Source organism: Tursiops truncatus, chromosome X (genome assembly GCF_011762595.2).
Source record: "Tursiops truncatus isolate mTurTru1 chromosome X, mTurTru1.mat.Y, whole genome shotgun sequence".
NCBI classification, from domain to species: Eukaryota; Metazoa; Chordata; class Mammalia; order Artiodactyla; family Delphinidae; genus Tursiops; species Tursiops truncatus.
In genome coordinates this window covers 62,713,448-62,736,533 of record NC_047055.1, presented here as the reverse complement: position 1 = coordinate 62,736,533, position 23,086 = coordinate 62,713,448, and the positions used below count along the sequence as shown (strand labels likewise).

The 23,086-nt window shown below is 35.5% G+C and overlaps 1 protein-coding gene and 1 pseudogene across 5 annotated transcripts in view; one reads left to right on the top strand and one right to left on the bottom strand.

The window, feature by feature from the left end:
* Positions 1–23,086, bottom strand: part of BRWD3 (bromodomain and WD repeat domain containing 3) — a 124,235-nt gene that overhangs the window by 52,777 nt on the left and 48,372 nt on the right. For 4 of the 5 annotated variants that reach the window (XM_033849197.2, XM_033849196.2, XM_033849195.2 and 1 more), the window contains 10 exons: positions 22,596–22,696; positions 22,023–22,093; positions 20,953–21,053; positions 18,654–18,694; positions 15,182–15,286; positions 13,996–14,149; positions 10,073–10,207; positions 8,911–9,039; positions 7,430–7,655; positions 5,227–5,394 (listed from right to left, as the gene is read on the bottom strand). In XM_033849197.2, coding sequence (XP_033705088.1) covers positions 5,227–5,394; positions 7,430–7,655; positions 8,911–9,039; positions 10,073–10,207; positions 13,996–14,149; positions 15,182–15,286; positions 18,654–18,694; positions 20,953–21,053; positions 22,023–22,093; positions 22,596–22,696 — 1,231 coding nt within the window. The remainder of the gene's footprint in view (positions 1–5,226; positions 5,395–7,429; positions 7,656–8,910; positions 9,040–10,072; positions 10,208–13,995; positions 14,150–15,181; positions 15,287–18,653; positions 18,695–20,952; positions 21,054–22,022; positions 22,094–22,595; positions 22,697–23,086) is intronic. The other variant, XM_073799357.1, reaches the window with a different exon arrangement.
* Positions 1,738–2,338, top strand: LOC117310151 (protein lin-28 homolog A pseudogene; annotated as a pseudogene).

Here is a 23,086-nt window from a genome sequence, read left to right as displayed (position 1 = left end):
TGAAAGAAAGGGGAAATAAGCAATAGAAATTTTACTTTTGTTTTTAATCCTCCAGTAAGGTCCCTGTTTATTTTTGTTGTAATTGCAAATAAAACAAAAGTGGAAACTGAAACATTGAACTGTTAAAATAAGCACCAGGAAAAAAAAACAAAAACAAATGAACATTGCAAAGAGAAGTCATTGGGGTCCCTTTGACTAACAGCATTTCAAATCTAACCACAGAAACCTAGCATTGAAATTACTGACCTCTAAATCAGGGTTCTAAGCAATTTTTATGTCTTAGGAACAAAAGGCCTGGATATATAAGATTATCAGCCCACTTCTTATCTTGTTCCAGGTTAAGGAAAGCTTATCTGAGCTAGGTGCTCCAAATGACATGAACAAAGAATGTTTTTATTTTAATTTTATGGGATACTAAAGAAATGAGCAAATGAGTAAAAGATCCTGTGAATCACCTCAAATTTAAATCACCTTATTCATTTCTGTGGACTCCAAAATGTCACAATACCCAAATAAATGACCTCACTTATGTAAATATAAAAAGAAACACATTTGCCAAAATCCCATATGAGGACTGCATTTTAAACAGAACTAATAGTTCTTGATAAAAGTAAAACTGACATAGGCTAAGATTATATAAAACTCAGATGCATAGACACACTTCATGTAAAGTGAAGGAAGACATACAATAGATTGGAATAATACTGGTAATTAGAATCAAACTTGTCAAAGTCAATTAAAAAGTTGTATCTGGGGCTTCCCTAGTGGTGCAGTGGTTGAGAGTCCATCTGCCGATGCAGGGGACGAGGGTTCGTGCCCTGGTCCGAGAAGATCCCACATGCCGCAGGGCGGCTGGGCCCGTGAGCCATGGCCGCTGAGCCTGCGTGTCCGGAGCCTGTGCTCCGCAACGGGAGAGGCCACAATAGTGAGAGGCCCACGTACCACAAAAAAGAAAAAAAAAAAAGAAGAAGTTGTATCTGTATGCCCTAAGAAGAGGGCTTCTTGTCTTCCAGTGTATTTTTGTAAACTCGAGAGACAGATGATATGTTGCTTCCTTTTCAACAAAGGAGGGCAAATTATTTTGGTATTAATTTTTAAATTTAAAGTGGCTTTAATTTTGAAAACTTTTAGGTTGGTTCCCCTAGAAGGGGCTGGACTTATTGTAGCACCTTGCTTATTAGAACAAAAGTAAAGACTGCAAATACTTAACTGAGTTAACAGAAAACAGTATATTAAAATACACCATCTGTGGGCTTCCCTGGTGGCACAGTGGTTAGGAATCCGCCTGCCAATGCAGGGGATGCGTGTTCGAGCCCTGGTCCAGGAGGATCCCACATGCCACGGAGCAACTAAGCCTACAACTGCTGAGCCTGCGCTCTAGAGCCTGTGAACCACAGCTGCTGAGGCCACATGCCACAACTACTGAGGCCCGCACGCCTAGGCCCCGTGCTCCGGAACACAAGAAGCCACCGTAATGAGAAGCCCGCGCACTGCAATGAAGAGTAGCCCCAGCTCACTGCAACTAGAGAAAACCTGCACGTGGCAATGAAGACCCATCACAGCCAAAAATAAATAAATGAAATAAATTTATAAAAACAAAATAGGGGCCCTCCCACCGCTATTGTGCTGGGGAAGATGTAGCAGCCTCTTCTCCGAGCCACCCCTTTGCCTCCGGACTTCTCTGGGGCCAGCAGCCGGCCGACCTGGGGCCCGGGGCCGCGGGCTCAGCCGACTACCATGGGCTCTGTGTCAAACCAGCAGTTTGCAGGTGGCGGCCGGAGGAGGCGCAGGAGGACGCGGCCTGGGCGGCCGAGGAGCCGCAGCTGCTGCACGGAGTCGGCATCTGTAAGTGGTTCAACGTGCGCATGGGATTTGGCTTCCTGTCTATGACTGCCCGCGCCGGGGTCGCACTCGACCCCCCAGTGGATGTCTTTGTGCACCAGAGTAAGCTGCACATGGAGGGCTTCCGGAGCCTGAAGGAGGGTGAGGCCGTAGAGTTCACCTTTAAGAAGTCTGCCAAGGGCCTGGAATCTATCCGAGTCACCGGCCCTAGTGGGGTGTTCTGTATTGGGAGTGAGAGGCGGCCCAAAGGGAAGAACATGCAGAAACGCAGATCAAAGGGAGACAGGTGCTACAACTGTGGAGGTCTAGACCATCATGCCAAGGAATGCAAACTGCCACCCCAGCCCAAGAAGTGGCACTTCTGCCAGAGCATCAACCATATGGTAGCCTTGTGTCCACTGAAGGCCCAGCAAGCTCCCAGGGAAAGCCAGCCTACTTTCGGGAGGAGGAAGAAGAGATCCATAGCCCTGCCATGCTCCCAGAGGCCCAGAATTGAGCCACAGTGGGTGGGGGCTATCCGTTTGTGATCAGAAAGTTTTGAGGAACAGGCATCAATCGGCAGAGTGGAGAAAGTGGGGACAGGGTGGGTAGGGGGCAGCTGGCACTGCCATATATCTCAGGCCGGGGGCCAAAGTGTCACCCCCTCTTCCCTCTTGGTGGGGGGAAGGGGTGAGGCAAAGAAACTCCAATCATGGTCTATCCAAATGCACGTGAGGGCTTTGGGGGGTAACCCTTCCTGCATGCTTTATCTGAGTCTCCACCCCCAGAATCTCCAGCTTTTGAAAGTGGCCTGGATAGGGAAGTTGTTTTACTCTTCAAGAAGGATATGGAATAATATTTCCCGTGCCAGAGTGAAAAGATTAAGCATGAGACCAGATTGATGGACCCAACCCACAAGCCACTACATTCTGTGGGAGGAAATATCTCAGGGGTAAGGCAGGGTTTTCCACATCTTGTCTGCTCACAACCTCCTCCTGGGAGAGAGTGCTGAGAGAACTGTCCCAAGCAGTGGGTTGTGATGATGGGCAAAAGGGGAGTTGAGGGAACAGCTGCAGACCTGCTGCTTCTAAGCTCACTCCCACCCCATTCTGGGCCAATACAATTTTATTTATTTGCTCCCTTGGATTACTGTACCTTGGGTCCCACTTTCTTCAGGATGCCAACTACACTAGCTGTGTGCGAATGACGTATCTTGTGCATTTTAACTTTTTTTTCATAATATAAATATTCTGGTTTTGTATTTTTGTGTATTTTAATCTAAGGCCCTCATTCCTGCACTGTGTTCTCAGGTACGTGAGCAATCTCAGAGATAAGTCGGCAGCAGCTCCGGGTCTGCACAGCAGGAATACTTTTTGTTGCTCTATCACCAGAGAGAACAACTATTTGGAGCGTATAGCCTATTGAACTACCTCATTTTTGCCAATTAAAGCTGGCTTTTCTGCCACAGTGTCCTCTTGAAACCCCTCCATCTTCAATGTTTCATGGGAGACTAGGTTTTAACTGGGTTGCCCCATGGCTTGGTCTCCTTCTACTGAAAGATTAGAAATTGGTCTGAACAGAAAAAAGGTGGTACAGAGAGGTTAGGAGAGGCTGGGCCAGGTAAAAGGTGCAGAGAGAGGAAGCCAAGATTAGGCAGAGGTCATCTGTATGTGTGATAAAGGATTCCTGTTCCAGACCTCTAATCCCAGGGCATAGGACTCGTTTTACATACCAGGTCCATCCTTCAGTGGATTGGGCTAGGCCTAACATACACAACAGGGTATATTGTATGTGTTTTTGTGAAAACTGTGAGTTGGTAAGGACAGGTTTTAAGAATGATGCCTCTGTACCCATCTTGAGCTGCCCAGGGATGGATATATGAAGCAAGGACAAGATCCTTAATCTTTAACAATTCTGGACTTTTCCTCCTTGGTTTCCAGAGAGACCATCAGTGATGGCTTCTTTGTGGTTCCCAGAGCCAGTGTCCTGCCCTGCTGCAGCAGTAATTAGTGTCATGGTAGCTAAAGGAGAAAAGGGGGTTTCGTTTACATGCTGTGAGATCACTGCAAACCTACCTCACTGTGTTGTAACGGGGCAAATGCAATAGAATGCATTGGGTGATGTGTGTCTGATCCCCTCTAGTTATTGTATTTGTCTGGACTTTGTAGGACTTCACAAGTAGCTGATTTGGTGATTGCTAGGTGGCCTAGTTTGTGTAAATATAATGTGTTGGTCTTCTCCATGTTCTTTTGGGGTTTTATTGTTTACAAACTTTTTATATTGAGAAAAATAGCCAAAGCATCTTTGACAAAAGGTCTGCACCAGCCAAAAAGATCTGAAACATAAACTTGGCGGCCCCTCTTCTTGAAGTGGGAGATCTTGAACTACACTTTCTTTTGTGTTCCCCTTCCCTGTTTCCTATTTCGAACAAGATCTTCTGTCCTAAAAACTGTATTCCTACCCCCTCTTCTTTCCCCCTTCGTGCCCTCCCCAAAAATAGTCCATACACCTATACGTTTAATTTGTGGGGTGTCTGTGATTAAATGATTTCTGCAAAAATCCTGAAGAAGCTAAGAACTCACCATCCATCCCTTGTTCTCAATCTCCTGAGTCATGACCATTCCTTGATTTGATTCATGCCAAACAGACTGCTGTCCTTGGATGGATTAAAACCTACTTTAATCTCTAATCCTGGGGTAGAGAGGAGCAACGAGGGGGCCTTCCATGTAGAAAGTGGTGTTGGGAGACCACAAAAGGAAAGATGAATGTATAGCCAAGTCACTCAGGAACTTTTATGCAGGTGCAAGAAACTTATGTCAAAGTGGCCACAAAATTGTTTAATAGGAAACGGACGAATGTAACTCCATGTTTACTGCTAGAAACCAAAACTTTGTGTGAAATCTTGAATTTATGGGGAGGGAGTGAGGGTAGAAAAGCATGTACCTGTTCTTCATCCCTTCCCCTCATTACTGAACTGCAGGAGACTGAGCCCCCTTGGGCTTTGGCGACCCCATCTGGGCAGTGTTTATTTGTTGGTTGATTTTGCTGTGCCAGGTACTTCCTTTCCCATTTGCTATCATTTTGTAACACACATGCTGACCCTTTCCCCTTCCCCTTCTTTTCCTTGGGAAAATACAATGAATAAAGACTTATTGGTACCGAAAAAAAAAAACAAAAAAACAAAATAAAATAAAATACACCATCTGTATTCCTTAGGAGATGCTAAATCACTTTAGCCCCAAATGATAGAGTATGGCACTTTAGTGTATCATATCACAACTGTAAATTAACAAAAATGTTGCTTTTATTTAAAAACCTAAAATGTTCCTCACATGTAATTACTTGGTACAAGTAAAATAATTAAAGTACATTCATCATACCTTTTACAAATATACACATACTTACCACCATTAGAAGAATATGATCTATTAAGTGGAAAATGTGGAACATCTCCTTCATTAATTAGCCTCAGATCTTGTTCTCTTTGTAACTCCCTGATTATTCCATCAAGAATGCTCTCATCTTGGTCATTGGTTTGTTGCCCAATTACCTGTTCTACTACTTCACCATCACCTTAATTGGACCAAAGATATAAAGCCACAAAATTATTTACATTTCAGTGTACCATAAATATAATAAAATCAAGCTTAATCTATAAGTTTCTAGACAAATATTTTTAAAGGGATTAAAATGAAAATAAAATGTATAGCAAACAAAGTATTTTTTAAAGAACTTTTAAATATATCAGCTTGTGTGTTTAACTTAACCAATGTCCCCAAACTAGACATTATTATGAGAGCCTTCTCACCTTAAAGAAAAATTATTAAATTATTAACTTAAAAATTAATTTTCTCTATAGAATATTCCAAGCTAAAAGTTGGGAGTAGAGATTTGAGTAAGGTTTTAATAAGTTTAACTGAAAATACCAAAAATGCTTTGCATCTTTCGTGAGAATTTCCTTTCTGAGAGAAATCAATTATGGTCTTCCAAATATTGTCTCTTTTTTTTTTTAATTTTTTTTTAATTTTCTTTTGCGGTACGCGGGCCTCTCACTGTTGTGGCCTCTCCCGTTGCGGAGCACAGGCTCCGGATGAACAGGCCCGGCAGCCATGGCTCACGGGCCCAGCCACTCCGCGGCATGTGGGATCTTCCCGGACCGGGGCACGAACCCGTGTCCCCTGAACCGGCAGGCGGACTCTCAACCACTGCGCCACCAGGGAAGCCCCAAATATTGACTCTTTTGATATTACCTCAGTATATGGATGAGTATAGAAATTATTTCTTATAATGAAATTCAATGATTACATCTGAATAAAAACTTATTTACTTCTATGATATTTTTCTTTCTTAAATACATCTTAGACCTATTTTTCATCTTGTCCTCTAGTCAGATTAAATGGCATCTAGTAGAGTAGCCAAGTGATCAGGTCTTATTGGAAGTAAAATATGAATTACAGATTTTTTTATTCAAATGCTTTCAGTTTTACCTCCTATTAATATTCATGCTTTTCCCCCTTATTTAATAAATATGACATCAAAGAAGTAACTATTGGCACATGTGTAACACCATTTCATTGCTCTACAAATCTTTATGAGAGAGACAATAAAAAAGGATATGCAACATTTCATTCTAGAAAGGTCAAGTCTTAATTCCCTAGTAAGGATATAAAATTCCATTTGCAGGAGTTCCCTGGTGGCCTAGTGGTTAGGATTCAGTGCTTTCACTGTGGAGGCCTGGGTTCAATTCCTGGTCGGGGAAACGTCTCGCATGCCGCATGGCACAGCCAAAATATATTAAAAAAAAAAAAGGAAAAAAAATTCCATTTGCAAATAAATAACTCATTACCTCATACTTGGAAGAAAACCTACAAGTAACAAACTAAGGTATGAAGGCATTCTGGTGTGGGGGGTGGTGTGGAGGCAACATACCTAAGGGAAATATGCCAACCAGAAGAGTTGCTTTAATAGAGAATATCTTATTTCAATGTCTTTTTCTGCTACGTTGCCATCATGCATCACACTCATCACTGCTTCAGTATCCTCCAAGGTTGAGTGTTATTTAAACACTCAGCATCCCCCACCCCAAAACTCAATAATTCTTTACATTTCAAACATGAGGATGGGTAAACAGCCACTACCCAGTTTGTAGTTCTTGAAATTTCCTCTTCTTCAGTCCATTAACTATGTACTGTCAAATTAGAATACTAATATTATGAGCAGTGGAATTTCACCAATTATAAAATCTTGACACATTAAAGTTAGTACATTTAATCATCACTAGAAGCCAATACTACAAACAACAGGATCATACATATGTTCAGGGTTCTAAGAAAGCAGGTCAACACATTCTCTGTTTGAGTGTACTCTTGTTTGTCCTAGTCCATTTATCTGTGTCCAGGTGAGATAAACAGTGCAAAAGTACTCTGGTAAGATAAAAAGTTCTATGCAACTGAAAATTAATAAAGTATTAGGTAAAATATAGTATAACCTACTACATGGGGATATATTATATATATTAGAGTTTAGCATGGGCATATATTATAGAGAGAACAGGAGCAAGTATAACATTTTACAAAATGTTTTAAATTTAATTTTGTAGAGAACATACCATTAGCCACATATCCCAGCTGTGGTATAAGCTGTTCATCTTTACAATTTTCCCGTCCTGGTACTAGCCTTTGGAATTTTGTGGGATGAGGATTTCCATCAACATCCACCAAGAATGGGGGAGGCATGAGATGAGGAGCTTGTTGGGTTTGTTCATCCAATACATAGTTGTTGGCATCACGGATAAGAGGTCGATAATCCGTATGGAAGAACATCTGATCTGGAATCTTTATGACAGATTTTTAGTATTTAATATGCACAGGAAATTTATAAATAAGCATTTATTTTCATTCCTAGAGCACATGTGTTTTTCAAATCAGATAATTTCTGCATTATCTTTATAGTCCTCTATAGTCATATGTTCCCTCTAAGTAGAAGTGAATCACCTAGATCATAATCCTATCTTTTCTCCACAAAACTCTACAATCTATATTACTTTCTGGCCCTCCAATATTGTATTTTTCCAATTAGGATAAGAAGAAGCAAAGCAACAACACAGTAGATAAAGTTAGTTACTTTTTAAGTTGCAAAAAAATACAAACTTTTATAACTATTTTTCTTGCTTATTTGTATTCAAATAAGAATAGATGGAGTATAATATAAATGGTGAGGCAGGTAAATATCAATTGCATGAAAGACACTCAAAGGTGATACAAGTATTGAGCTGAACTCAAAGATTCTAAGCTCTTTTCCAACTCCAAGATTCTATAATCTATCCTAAAGTCACAGCTACTAAAATATAAGAAACCAATTAAGTTAGCTTCCAAAGTATTTTAACAAGATCAATAATAGGTAAACTAGCCAAGCAAGAAAATAAGCATTCAGTCACCAGCTGTTTATTCCCAACTTAGGATAAGTAGAGGATGTAATCTGGTAAAATTGTTCTCTTATTACACCTAAAAGGCAGTACAGAGAATATGTTCTAAGCAAAAGGATTTCCTAATGAATTTTTTTTAATTTATTTTTAAATTTTATTTATTTATTTTTGGCTGCGTTGGGTCTTCATTGCTGTGTGCGGGCTTCTCATTGCGGTGGCTTCTCTCGTTGCAGAGCATGGGCTCTAGGTGCGCGGACTTCAGTAGTTGTGGCACGCAGGCTCAGTAGTTGTGGCTCATGGGCTCTAGAGCACAGGCTTCAGTAGTTGTGGCGCATGGGCATAGTTGCTCCGTGGCATGTGGGATCTTCCCAGACCAGGGTTCGAACCCATGTCCCCTGCATTGGCAGGCGGATTCTTAACCACTGCACCACCAGGGAAGTCCCTCCTAATGAATTTTTATATCTACATCATCCTATATCTTAATAGTAATTTGAACTGCCAAGCTTTATGTTCTGTCAGTGATGAAAAATTTTACCAAAAAAGGTGACTTTGTTATTTTATATCTATTGACACAGAGTGACCTTATTAACTGGAATACTTCAAATAAAATTTATGAATGATACAATAAAAAATTGCAATCTACAACAAAAATTAAATATATTAACCTTTTCATAGTATTTACTGCATCCAAATCCAAAAAGCAGCAAATGCCCATGAGAATCAGTGCAGGCAAAATGGTTTCCATCTGGTGAAAATTTACAGTCAAACACTGCACCATGGCCTTGACCTTCAATCTGAAATTTAAAAAAGTCACTTTAAGTCATCTTAAGAGGTAATTTTAAAATAATAAGTGGTCAATAGCTTCTGCTTGCTAATATCTTGGATTCTGTGATGCATCAACATGCCAATGTACTCTCTGACTTCTGTAGCCAGAACCCTACTGTAATAGTAAAGCTCTAAAAGAAATTAGGGAGAATTTCGCAACAAACATTACTAGCAATGTCATTTCTGAAGAAGAACTGCATGAATGAGTGAGGAGAATAAAAAAGACCTAAACACAACCAAATTGACAAAGGCACTATCTCAGCAAAGTCAAGATATTATCTTCATATTTAAATTGTAATGCAAGTTTTAAAAGAACCATCCTAAAATTAAAGTACACAAATCAATCTCACTGACACAAGGCAGAGGGTTATTATTAACACTCTGAATCTGTATAAAGCCTATAAAAGGGAGCTCAAAGGTCAACAATTTAGAAACGTTTAGTCAGAACTATTCTTCAGAAAGGAACACTAAATATGGTGAATATGAGTATTCCCATCACCACAGGAGGGTGTTCTACTGGAAGAAGAGAATGGCTCACCATATTTTTCCATAGTTTGTATGAAATATATCTTAGAAGTATCCATATCTCCAATTCCATGTGTGCCAAACAGCTTTCTGATTACTAACTAAGCTATATGGGGCTTACCAGAGACAGATACAATACAGTTACTGTTGTGATTCATTAATTAGGATTATAGTTTAAACATTAACATTTTTTGTGATTTTGGTTAGTGTTAGCTCCAAATGCTTATTAAATTTGAGTTTCTAGAATTAAGAGCTTGGAACAAGAATTTGGAAGGTGCTAACACCACAATAACAGAGACACCCTGAAAGGCCTAATTCTCAACTGGCCTTACTCTTGGGTCTTGAGTCATTCTCTAAGTTATTACATGGATTTAAACAGATGACAAGAGGTTCCTTGGCACTAAGTATACTTTAATTACCAAGTTGTCACATAAGAGAAGTCTGTTTTAATATCAACTAAGCATAGATTTACCTTACCATGTTAAAATAATTCCGAATTTTGGTCCCCCGGTCAAGGTCCCAAATAAAAATGTTCCCATCATGACCTGCCGAAAGTATGATCTTTTGATCAAATGGATGTGCTTCCAAAACAAATACTTCATCATCATGTCCCTGTGACAAAATCAATGTTAAAAATGAAAAGCAACACTGAGTATCTGGCTTATTTGGTTAAAAGATCTCGGGAGTATGCTATCAATCTGATTCAGATGAATTCATGTATGCAAATTTAACAGCATTTACTACATGCATTCTATAAGAAACAGTTTAGAGTTCCTTATATATTTAAATGCTGATTTCATAAAATATTCAATAGAGAGAAGACCTGAAAAGGTGTTTAAAATAAAGACAGTCAAAATCAGTTACAGTTCATTAACCAGGTCCCTGAAGTGGAATTCTTATTTCTAGGACTCTGCTATTAAAAGGTTACAAAATATGTGACAAACAGAATCTTTTATTAACACCCAATTCTAACATAGTGATAACAGACAAACCTTCATTATTCTTCATCCAGCACTCTCTATCACTGGTATTCATATTGTATCGTGGGGGGCCCCATGATATATTCAAACAAGCTATAGTTTGTCCTTTTTACCTTTATCTATTTTATAGTTGAAGGTTTCATCTAATATGCTATCTGAAAAATGGGTTTGCTGCTAAAAAAAAAATAAGTTTGAAAACCAATGCTCATATGTTCCCCTGACAATAAATCAAGTAATATCAGTATCTCTATAGACCTAAGAACAGGAGTCTGCAAACTATAAACTTCAAGCCAAATCTAGCCCCGGGATGTTTCTGGACATACAGTCTGAGAGCTAAAAATGGTTTTTACATTTTTTAACAGGTTGTAAAAAATGAAAGAATATGCAACAGAGACCATATGTGGCCTGCAAAGCCTAAAATATTTACTATATGGCCTCTTAAAGAAAAAGTTTGCCAAAACCTGATTTAGATCATTGTTGATTTTCCTAAACTCCTGACTGGAGAGTACATCTTTAACAATAGGCTCAAAGTCTTAGAAAAACATGCAGGACATCCTGAAATTGGATTTTACTTAGGAACACGTCAGCATATTACACATCAGGGGCTTCTAGAAATGATCATATATTGTGAACCTAAAAAGTGCATTTTATCCCAAATCATTGTATACAAAAATAGAATATCCTACCATATTACCATTATGGACAAAAATATAAAAGTAACTTCAGAATGGCTCAAAATGAAAAGTGGAAGATGAGGAGGTAAAATCCATTACAATAAATATCATCACAAAACTTTTTCCCAATGACTACCAAAGATCTTATTTATTTATCATAACAAAATCTCTTGCTGAATATCCAATTTGATATAGTAAATACTTTCTCAGTTTCCTAACCAGTAAATAATAAAATTACACTGTTAAACTCAAATGATAGTAATACAACTACATTAGTGTACATTAGGAAAGAGAGGCTTTTAAATAGGGGGTTGCATTTTTGGCCAAAATGACATAGTCACTGGGTCATGAGAAACAAAACCTAGTCAGCTTCAGTAATGTCTTAAGATTTATCACCTGCCCTATTTTTATTTATCAAGCACACCTCTATTTCCACCACTACCACACAATCCAAATTATCATCATGGCCCATCCTATCACAGAATCCTACAGTGTACCCAGAGTCATTCTTATCTCATTCCAATCTATTCTGTCTACTCTATTGCTAGAATTACAGGGTATTTTTCAAAAGCAATAGCAAAGGCATGCTATTCCTTTGCTTTTAAACCTTTTCATGGTATCCTGTTGGTCTCAGGATAGATCCTGCAAGACCTTGTATGGCCTGGACCCTGTCCATTTCTCCAGTCCTATGGGGTGACACTCTTTCTGCTCTCTGTGCTGTAGCCAAAAATTGGCTTTCTTTCTCCTCCTTTCTACCTCAAGACCTTTGTACATGCGTTTTCCTCTTCTTAGAGGGACCTTTCAACCTTCTCACATGTGTAATTTACCAAATATTTATTGACCACACTGAGACAGAAAATAAACAAACAAACACAATAAGAAAATATCAGGTAGTGATAAACACTATGATGAAAATAAAGCAAGACAATGACTGGGAGGCTACTCTAGATTGTTTGATCAGGGAAGGCCTTGTCAAGGAGGTGACATCTAGGTTGAGAGCTACAAATCTTAACCCAAACTTCACTTCCTCAGGAAGCTTTTTCTGAACCTGCCAGACCAGGTTTGGTCATCCTATTAGAAACTTGCTTTGCACTTTTCTTTCTTAGCATTTATTTATTAAATGCTTGTTTCTTTTTTAAAAATTTATTTATAAGCTGTAAACTCCAGGAGGATGGGGACCCTTTAATTTAACATTTACTCCTAACTCAACAGTTGGCACAGTGGATACTCAGTAAGTATTTGCTGAATGGAAGAACTTTACGTCCTAGTTAAGACCCTGACATACAAATTGTTAACACATAAAACATAAATTCTATACCAAAACTAAGCAGATTTGACTGTTACAAGGACTAAAAATAGTCTGTTCTAAAATTTCTTCATTAAAATTCACTGGAAACAGATGACCCATGAGTCAGCCCATGGGAAGTGTACCACTAAAGAGAACTCTAAATTAAGATATTTATTAAGACAGAATTTTATAAAACCAATGGCTACATCATGGCCTTTGAAGCTGTGATTTTTAGAGATAAAGACCTGCAGCCACTGGCCACATGTGGCTACTAAGCATCTGAAATGTGGCTAGTGCAAATTGAGATGTTCTATAATTGTAAAGTATACACTAGATTTCAAAGATTTAGTATGAAAAAATGTGAACAATTTCATTAATATGTCATATTAATTACATGTTCAAATGTTACTATTTTAGATATACTAGGTTAAATAAAATATATTAAAATTAATTTTACCTGTTACATTTTACTTTTTTATTGTGGCTACTAGGAAAATTAATATTATATACATGGCTCATATTATATTTTTATTGGACTGTGCTGACATAGACAAACATTTCCTAGTAAGTAATAAAGCAAACAGTATAGGTTTTTCCACACATATTAATAGAAACTTGTATCAGGGAACAGGGAGAGCCAGAATGAGATAAGTATTGATTTAACAGATAAAAGGAAGAATCTAAAACTCCCCTAACACAGTGTTAGGGTTTTACTTAGGAAGGAGGACTTGGGAGGTATATGAAAGATCAACTGCAAATCCTCCCAAAATTAAACTAACCTTTAGAAACCTCAGAGGTCTTAGAAAAGATTATCTCACATAGGCATCAAATAAGGATGATACTATGGCATACAACAAAGAAATGAGTCATGAGTATTGGTATCTAGTCCCTATCATTTACTACTGTGTAAACCATATGGCAATCACTTGGCCCTTCTGAAAGTACTTATGAATCGATAATTGAAGCAGATAGGAAATAGGCTTTTAAGTAGAGTTCAACTATGACAAATTCCTTTTTTTAAAAGAAAGAAGGAAAGACACCATTTTCTCCTACTTCTTCCTCTTACCTCTACTTCTTGCATAAACTAATCCCCAAAGGTAGAATACAGGTTACCCTTGTTAAAATAAAGTCAGCTCTACCCTTAAAACATTAACAACAAAAAAATCCCAATTCACGCTAAAAACAAAATAACTTACATACCCTTGACCACATATGATAACATAATGCGTAAATAAATATCAGACTTGGAAAGGATCTTAAGAAGTTTTCATACTTGCTTTTAGCAGCTACACCATGTGCCATCCCTATTTTGTTGATATGTCAACAGAGGTACCTTGAATAATTAATTCTCCAAAGGACAGTAAGCCATAGAAAGTAAACTAGAACACTTAAATTTCCTGTCTTCTAGAATAATGCCCTTTTTGACCATTTTAATTATTCCAAAAATAGAGTACTTACGGATAAAGTATGAAGAAGTTGGCCTGTGATAGAATTCCATACTTTCAAAAGGAAATTGTTCACTGCAGTAATAACTGTGGTATCATAGCGATCCCAGGCCACCATAGTCACCTTAAGTTTAGTGACCTTGTCTTCTCCAGATGGCAAATTATTCCTAAACAAAATGATATCAGGTTCATAAATTTTGAACAAAGGTGCATCTAACAGAGCAAATTATGGCAAAAATCTCTCCAGGAGCATGCAACTTTTTAAATTAAAAACTCCTAAACTATACTTTTAACTATTAATGAAATAAAATAATAAGAGTAACACATAGGGTAATACCCATAAGCTTATTTTAGGGAGAAAAAAACCCACAAAATGACAAAAATTTTGTAGTTAGTTACATGAGAACGAGAACAAAAAAGTGAAATTAGAAAGGAATCTGCAGATACCTTGAAAAATAAAGTACAAGGTTAGATTGGCTACCAGAAAATATGAAGAAACCATATAATGGACATTTTATTCTTAAATATTCATTTTTGAAACTAAAAGGTCTTATAAAAAAGCAGTAAGAAATTCAGTAACTTTTGCTTTAATTGAATGACATTGTCAGTAACTGACTATGACCACAAAGTTGGTTCTATATTGTTATTAATGGGAAGATAATTAATTTCCCGGTCATACCCTAAAGGAATTGCAGTATCCTAAAGAGGAATTATATATCTTCCAATGAACAGTGAAGATGATGAAACAGAATTCTGATTAATTGTATTTATAATGTCAAGTAGGAATGTTAGCAATATGAAACATAAAGGTATCCTCAGTAAGTCAGAGAAATATCTAAACATACGATGACATTTAATAGGGGCAATCCTCAAAGTAGAAAATAGTATAAATAGATATAAAAAATGACTCATACAAAATCAGGGCAGAGAATGATTATATGGGCATTAGTAAAGCACAGAGACCTTTGGATCACAAGAGACCAGAATTTTCAATGAGTCAGCTATGTTCCTATCATCCAATCTGTCCACCAACAGCAAAAGGCAATAGTGCTTAGAGACTATATACAGATGCAAACTTCACATCTACCAATTAACTCCAAATTAAAAAGATATTTATTTTCATAAGTAAATAGAATTCAATAATGTAAAACATACTATACCATATGAGAACCACTAAAATATCTAACATCCAATCTTACCCAGTCATTTTAGTAGCCATATCTAGCACTATACTCTTCCACTCTTGTTGCTGATATTGCCAAATTCTTGCCGTTCCATCTCTACTTCCACTAACAAATCTTAAACTGCAAAGAAACAGTTAAAATATCCTTATTACCTCCCTCTAAAATGGAAATCACTATTTTTCTAATTATAAAAGTAATACATTCATCCTCATATACTTCTGCGGAGAATAAAAATGGTACACTTTGTAAAACAGTTTGGCAGTTCCTCAAAATGATAAACAGTACCATATGACTCAGTAATTCTACTCCCCCATAAATATACAAGAGCAATGAAAACATAAGTCCACACAAAAACTTGTACACGAATATTCATGACATTATTCATTATATGCCAAAAAGTGGTGACAACCCAAATGTCGATCAACTGATAAATGGATAAACAAATTGTCGTATATCCATACAATTGAATACTGGACAGCCACAAAAAGGACTCCAATTCTTATACATGCTCCAACATGGATGAATCTTGAAAACATTATGCTAAGTGGAAAAAGTCACAAAAGACCAAATATTGTATGAGTCCATTAATATGAAACATCCAGAATAGGCAAATCTATAAAAACAAAAAAGTGGATTAATGGTTGTTCAGAGCTGAGGGTGGAGGTGTAAAAAGATTGGGGATTGAAAGCTAAAGGGTATAATATGGGAATTCTTTTTAGGGTGATGACAATGTTCTAGGGATATGAATTAAGAGATACAAACTACTATGTATAAAACAGATAAGCAACAAGGATATAGTGTACAGCATGAAGAAATATAGCCATTATTTTGTAATAACCTTAAATGGAGTATAATCTATAAAAATATTGAATCACTATGTTGCACACCTGAAACTAATACAGTATTATAAATTAAATATACTTCAATTAAAAAATAATAAAATAAAATTGATTGTAGTGAAGGTTGCACAACCCTGTGAATATACTAAAAACATTGAATTTTATGTGGAATATATCTCAATAAAACTGTTATAAAAATACATTCATTAACCTATAAATCTATCACTGTTCATAATTTAGTTTCCATTCTTTCAGACTTTATTAAAGACATATATATATACTTAGATATTCCCCCTATGGAAAATAGAATTACACTACATATAATGTTTTATAATGTTTTTCTTTAAGTGTACAGTTTGACCCCTGAACAATGTAGGGATTAGAGGCACCGACCCCCACACTGCCACACAATCAAAACTTTGCGTGTATATTTTGACTCCCCCAAAGTTAAATACTATTAGCCTACTGTTGACCAGAATTACCAATAACATAAACACTTGACTAACACTTATTTTGTGTGTTATATGTGTATCTACATATATTTTATACAATCATGACATACCTTTCTCTTAATTTTTTTGATATTTCTAGGCTACATGGTTTGTCTGAGTTTTTTCAAATTGTCACAAATCTCCAATACTTTCTCTAATGTATTTATTGAAAAACAATCTGCATAAGTGGACCTGCACAGTTCAAACCTATGCTTTTCAAGGGTCAACTGTATTTTGTAGATATATTTCTATGTTTACAAATATAAAAACTACCATCACTTTCAATAAATATTCAACAATACGGATGTATCAAAATTTATTTAATCAACCTCCTAATGATGAATATTTTTACTGTTTCCAGTCTTTGCCATTATAAATAATGTTGTGATGAATATCTCTATACACATCTTTGTAAAACCTTATATATATATCTTTGCTGAGTCAAAGGGTAGGCACATTTTTTTTTTTAAAGAAAGAAAAGCTTTATTCTGTCTCAACTTCAGGTTTGGCCACAGAGGCACACACTGGGAGCTGTCAAATCAATGACATTTTCCTAGTATAACAGTATAAAGGACTCTTTCATGAAGAATTTATACTCTCTTCCTGAATCTTTTCTCCCTTATATTCCCCCTTCAGGGTAGGCACATTTTGAAAGCTTTTGACATACTGCCAAATTATTTCCCTGAAAAGTTTTTTTAAAAACAATTTACAGTATCATCAAGGCTGTGGGGGAGTGTCTATTTTCCCTAAACCTTTGTCAATATCGGGTGTTATCATTCTTCAATATCTTGTCATTCTGAAAGAAAAAAATTGTTACTGTTATTCTAAATTGTATTTCTCTGATTATTAGTAAAATTGGACATCTTTTGATGTATTTACTGGCCACATAACTAATTAAGATAAAATAATGCTTCTCATTTAAGGAAAAAGGCAAAGAATTAAAAAATTCATATACTCCTAGAATGAAAGAATAGTAGCTGTACAAACCTTCCAGCGTATAGCTCAGTAGGGTGCAATAAACCAACTTAAAAAATATTTTAAGGATTTTTCATTCCTAATAAAAACATCACTCTTTGTGGACCATCATTATTTACTCTCGCATTTAACAAAGATGAACACATTCATCATAGTAATCACCCAGTGTTTGAAAAATATTTAATAATAAAACATGGTCACCCATATAAAGTCTTTATAGACAGATAAGGATACAAATTTATGCTAAGTGGTTGAATTTTTAAATCTATTCTAGGTCAATTTCTAGGCCAGGGCAGAAGATTATCACCTTCTGGGGACCAGACATTTGAGAGGGTACATGAATACCTGTATATAATTTCTGAGTTTACAGACATAGGAAATTGTGTATCATATGAGTAGTAAAGACAGTAAGCGATACAGATGCTCAAAGGAAGAAAAGACAGCTAAAATCTCAAGCAGTCAGGAAAGGCTTCAGGTAGGGTATGAACCTTAAAAGGAAGATAGAACTTAGAGAAGAAAAAGAGACAGGAGGGAGAAGGAAAATAAAAAGGAAGGAGAGCAGAAGGGAGAGGGAGGACATAGGTGGGATAGAAAAGGAGTGAAAGGAAGTAGGGTATGATTATTTCTGGTGTGAGGTAAAGTATAAGTGAAAGAATGGATAACAGAATGTATATGGGATGTAATAATAATGATGACTAAATCAATTGGGCTGGATCTAAGTATTTAAATGGGTAATAGTAGATAAGAAAAGAATGTAGGTCTAAGTCAAGTTGAAGAGAATTCTGAATGCCAGGCTAAAACATTTGAGTTCTATAAACAAAGAGAAAACACTAAAGATTTCTGAACAGGGCAATGTTCATCTGACAGAGATGGACAAGATACATTTAGAAGGGAAAAGAAAACTGAAGGTAATGGGTCAAATAATGGAATTCTTGACTAAGATGGGTGATAACAGAAATGGAAAAAGGAAAATCACTAATAAAGGAAGAACTGATAGACTATGGCTACTACTTAGATGGGAGCTTAGAAGAGCTGGGGTAAGCATGTCATCAAAGACAGACAAGGGCTTTCAGCCTAAGTGACTGGACAGAAAAAAAAATGTAGTAGAAGTAGTGTTTTCTGAAGAAATACAGGTAAAATATGTGAAACATCTGTTTATATAGATATGTACTACATAGTTACCTGTCTCCATTGTTACAGAACTGAACAGCAACAACCTTGTCCTAAAACATAAAACAACAGATTTTTGGTTAGAATTAATTTATTTTTAAAATGAATAAAGTACTCTTTCCGTCATATTCACATATGAATGTATCATGGAGTAGATTTTTTTAATGCTATAATTTTCTTTAAAAAAACCCTCTAATTTTCTTTAAAAAATTAATGAAGGCTGAAACAATACATTAACTAAGGAGGAATACTTATCAGCAGTAATTTGAGACAAACCAGACATAAGCAAACCTGTTTCTAAACCATAATCTCAAGAGACAGATAGTTCTGAATAGATGATAGTTTATTATATTCCCCATAATAAGACAGCACACTAATCTAAAACGCCAACTTAAAAAAAATTCATTTAATAGTAGTTGAATTAAATTCCTCACTTAACGTTTTTTTTTAATTTTAGAAAACAAATCAATAATGTCCTGTTTCTTACATGGTTTATTTAATTATTTTACAATGAATTCATTTGACCGTCTTTAGGTTCTATAATTTAGATACTGTTGTTTGAACCTTCCTTTACAATGACTAAACTATACTTTTACAAATATGATGTGCATTGTAGTGATTATATTATAGTAATATACCTTCAAATGTTGTAAACATTTTGACAAACCACAATTATTGAACTACATTTGAACTTAATTTTTTAATTTTTTTTTATTTGAACTTAATTTTTAATTAAAAGCTCAGATATTAAATGTCTTCGTATTTATTTTTTCATTTTAAAAACGTATTAAACCGTCTTCATACGTTCAGACGTATCTGTGATTCACACTGTTCCATGATTTCACTGAGTATTTATCTGACAGATTCGGGATTCTCACTGCCAGTTGCAATAACTGATTTTAGATGTTCTGGAAGGACATCTTACTTTCAATGACTAACAGCCGCCACTGATTTCAACAGGGAATGTTTAAGTTTTCTGATTTTTTCTTAGCTGGGCCCTTGCCAAAAAAACCCTACCAATCAGTTTTTCTTCATCTTTCCCCCCCTCAATTATTTCCCATTCATTTATTACCTCCTCCTCTCTCAGCTCTCAATAAATTTGACTGCACTGTATACACACCTTGCTTGGGTGGTAACTGTAAAGATGCCTCCTTTGTGTGCTCTAGCACAAGTGGATTTTTCCCACTGGATAGTCTCAGATTGAGATCTTTATATATTTCCTAAGTTTTTCTCTTTCACAATTTACATAATATTCCAGGATTTTAGTATCTAGGAATAAGTAACAGCAAGGTGAGAGCTCAGCTAGGTTCAGTAACTTTTCATAAGGAGAATATCCAATTATGTTTATATGGTAAGACAAAAGCAGGAGGCTGTTTCCAAAAGCTCAAGGAAAAGGTTTCTAACAGGGGTCTCTTTTACTACAAATTTCAGGAACATGATTGATTCTGGAACTCACAAAATATCTTTTTTTAAAAGTCATCTTTCAGGGAAATTATGTGTGTTTTATTGATATGTACTAATACTATTCCAAATAAAGGGTCAATAGTAGTAGGAACAGTAACAGTAAGACTTGTAAAGCTGAGTACTTTCAAATGCTGACTATGCAGCTTTGACAATGAGGAACATGAGATATACAGTGAGCTGAAACAGAAATACTCCCATATTCAACAGTAAATAATTACCTGGAGAAGGTAAGGAAATAAACAGAAGGAAGAAGTGAAAGGTACACAGGGATATGAATAAACAGTAGTGGCTCCAAGATTCCTGAAAATGTCACAGGAGAGTGGAAAGAGCTTGGGAGGAAAAATGCCAGGCACCAATGGCTGTCACCCCAGCATAAAATTGTCCCCTGTATGGAAGGATGTTTTTGATAACTAAATGGGATTAGATTTCAGGAGTCTGATGGCATTCTCAAAATAATCAAACTAAGATCAATGAGCTAAATTCAGTAAAAAGAATTTTTTCCTAAGACATACTGTAATGTGTCTTTTAATAAGTGTATAGGCTTCGAAGTAACACTTATATAATTAATAAAATAAAGCAAGCTAGAAGAGGATTTTTGTAAATTATTACTGTAATATATATTTTTCCCTTCCCATACAGTCAGATAGAAATTGTCTTAAATACTACAACCATACTAAATCCAGAATTTCACACTGATCTTCATTACTAAAGAGACATCTTACCATATAGGTTTCAGTACCAATCTATATTAAATTAGGGTAGAGATCGGAAAAAAAGAAATAAAACCAATTTTCCAGGGGTGTTTAAAAAGAAAGCAACATATTTATGTTTCTCATTTTGTTCTTACCGTATGTGACTCTAATTCAGCAATTTTCTCAGGGATCTCAGAACCCAAATAATATATTCTAATCACATGGTCGGTGCTACCTGTTGTAATGAACATACCACCTAGAGGATTAAAAAACAAACAAACATTGTACCAAAGAATTTTAAAAACCCTCTGATGGCTTCCTTAGTTATACATTACCTTGCTAATTAAAAAGCCTTCAAGAAACATAAGGTTATTTTCTAACCATTAAAGACATATTAACATTTCTGAGGAAAAATAAGTAAAATTCAAGAAAAACAAGAGGAATATTTAAAGAACAACTATACCATTCACCCAACAAAAATCCACCAACTATACACTAAATACAGGCCTTTGGATCATAAACATTAAAAGCGTTGAGGAATTCGTTTCTTCATATTTTATGTAAAAACATAATGTTCCAAAATTATTTATAAAATAACCTATATCTACAATTCTCTGTATAGTGGCTACAGTAGTTGAGTGTGAAAACTCAGCAGCTTTTGGGATGATGAAAAAAATTCTAGAGATGGATGGTGGTAATGTATGTAGAACAATGTGAATATACTTAATGCCACAGAACTGTACACTTAAAAAAAGTTCTTAAAATGGTAAATTTCGTGTTATATTTTACCACAACAAAAAAGAAAAGGTTAACCAGCACATAATCCTTAGCAGTAGAAAAGCACTGTTTACATACTGTGAACATGTCTTCTACATGGAGCCACTGTACATGTTTTCTGAAAAGTCAGGGCAGGATTTTAGTGTTGAATTGTGTATGAGTATTGGGGGAAGGCTGTACTTTTTACCAACTAAATTCTGTATTATATAAAAACATATTAATTGTAAATAAGAAAACAACTCAAAATCTATTACATGTTAATTAAATTGAGTCTACAAAGGTCTGTCTATTATAACATATGGTTCGCATTTTTAGCATGTTTCCATTAATTCTCAAACATATGCATTTTTTCTCCACAAAATTAAAAAATATTTTACAGTTGAAAAATCTTTTATAACTGGATTATTCAATATTTTAGATACTCAAAACATTCAATTTTTACACATACCAGAGCTGAAAGATGAACAAGATATCTGAACTCCAGGTCTAGATCTCTCAGTAAATTTCACTGGGCGATCTCTAAGAGAAAAGTAAAATGTTTTTATTTTTCATCATGTTCATTTAATGTGCAAGAATTTTAGCACACTGCTAGATATTGACAGATTTATCATCAATATTATAGAAACCACAAAACTGAAGTAGTAAGTACTATTCCCATTATTGAAGTTAAAAATACATTTAAACTTACAAATATACTTTATGCTATCAGTATAATTATGTTAGCTTTACAAAGAAATTACCATGTTACTTACTACCATCATGAAGAAAGGTTCAAAGTGTTCTTACCAGAGTAAGAAATGAAACAAATACTCCTTATCAAAATTTTGTGTATAAATTAAATAGTCTCTTCAACATTGGTTTCATAAAAAAATTATTCTAAAATCTCTAACATCTAATTGAAGTAGGTATGGATATGTACATACACACTCATACATATATAAATTTATATACTTACATACATGGACTATCAAGAATCTCTCAAAGTGATAAAGAAAAATTTCTAACCCAATTTTAAACTTACTTAAACTTCATTGTTTTTACATGCCATTGCCAGAAACAGATAGTTCCGTCAGCACCAGTAGAAGTGAGGTATCTGGTTGTGCCTTTAGTTGATGGACAAAACTGGAAAAAAAAATTAATTAAAATAGAAACATTTCATGTTCAAGCTTAATTTCAGTTTCAAGAAATTAGTTATTTAAATTTCCTAGATTAATGAATACCTTATAAAATTTGAAAATATCAAAAAACTAGAAAAGTCATTCATTGAATTTAGGATAAAATATTTTAGCCCTAAAGATAATTGTTTTAAAATTATTCAACATCACACTTTAATATTATTATTTTACTACTTTTAATGGAGAAAAACAAAGTCATTACTAGTTAAACCATTACAAATCTGCTGAATACACGCTTATATAGCAACCATATAAATTTTTTATAGTTCACATGAAAAAGGCATGCATCAGAAGTAAGTCTAAAACAGTGATAAGGAAGTTAATGTCTAAGTATTGG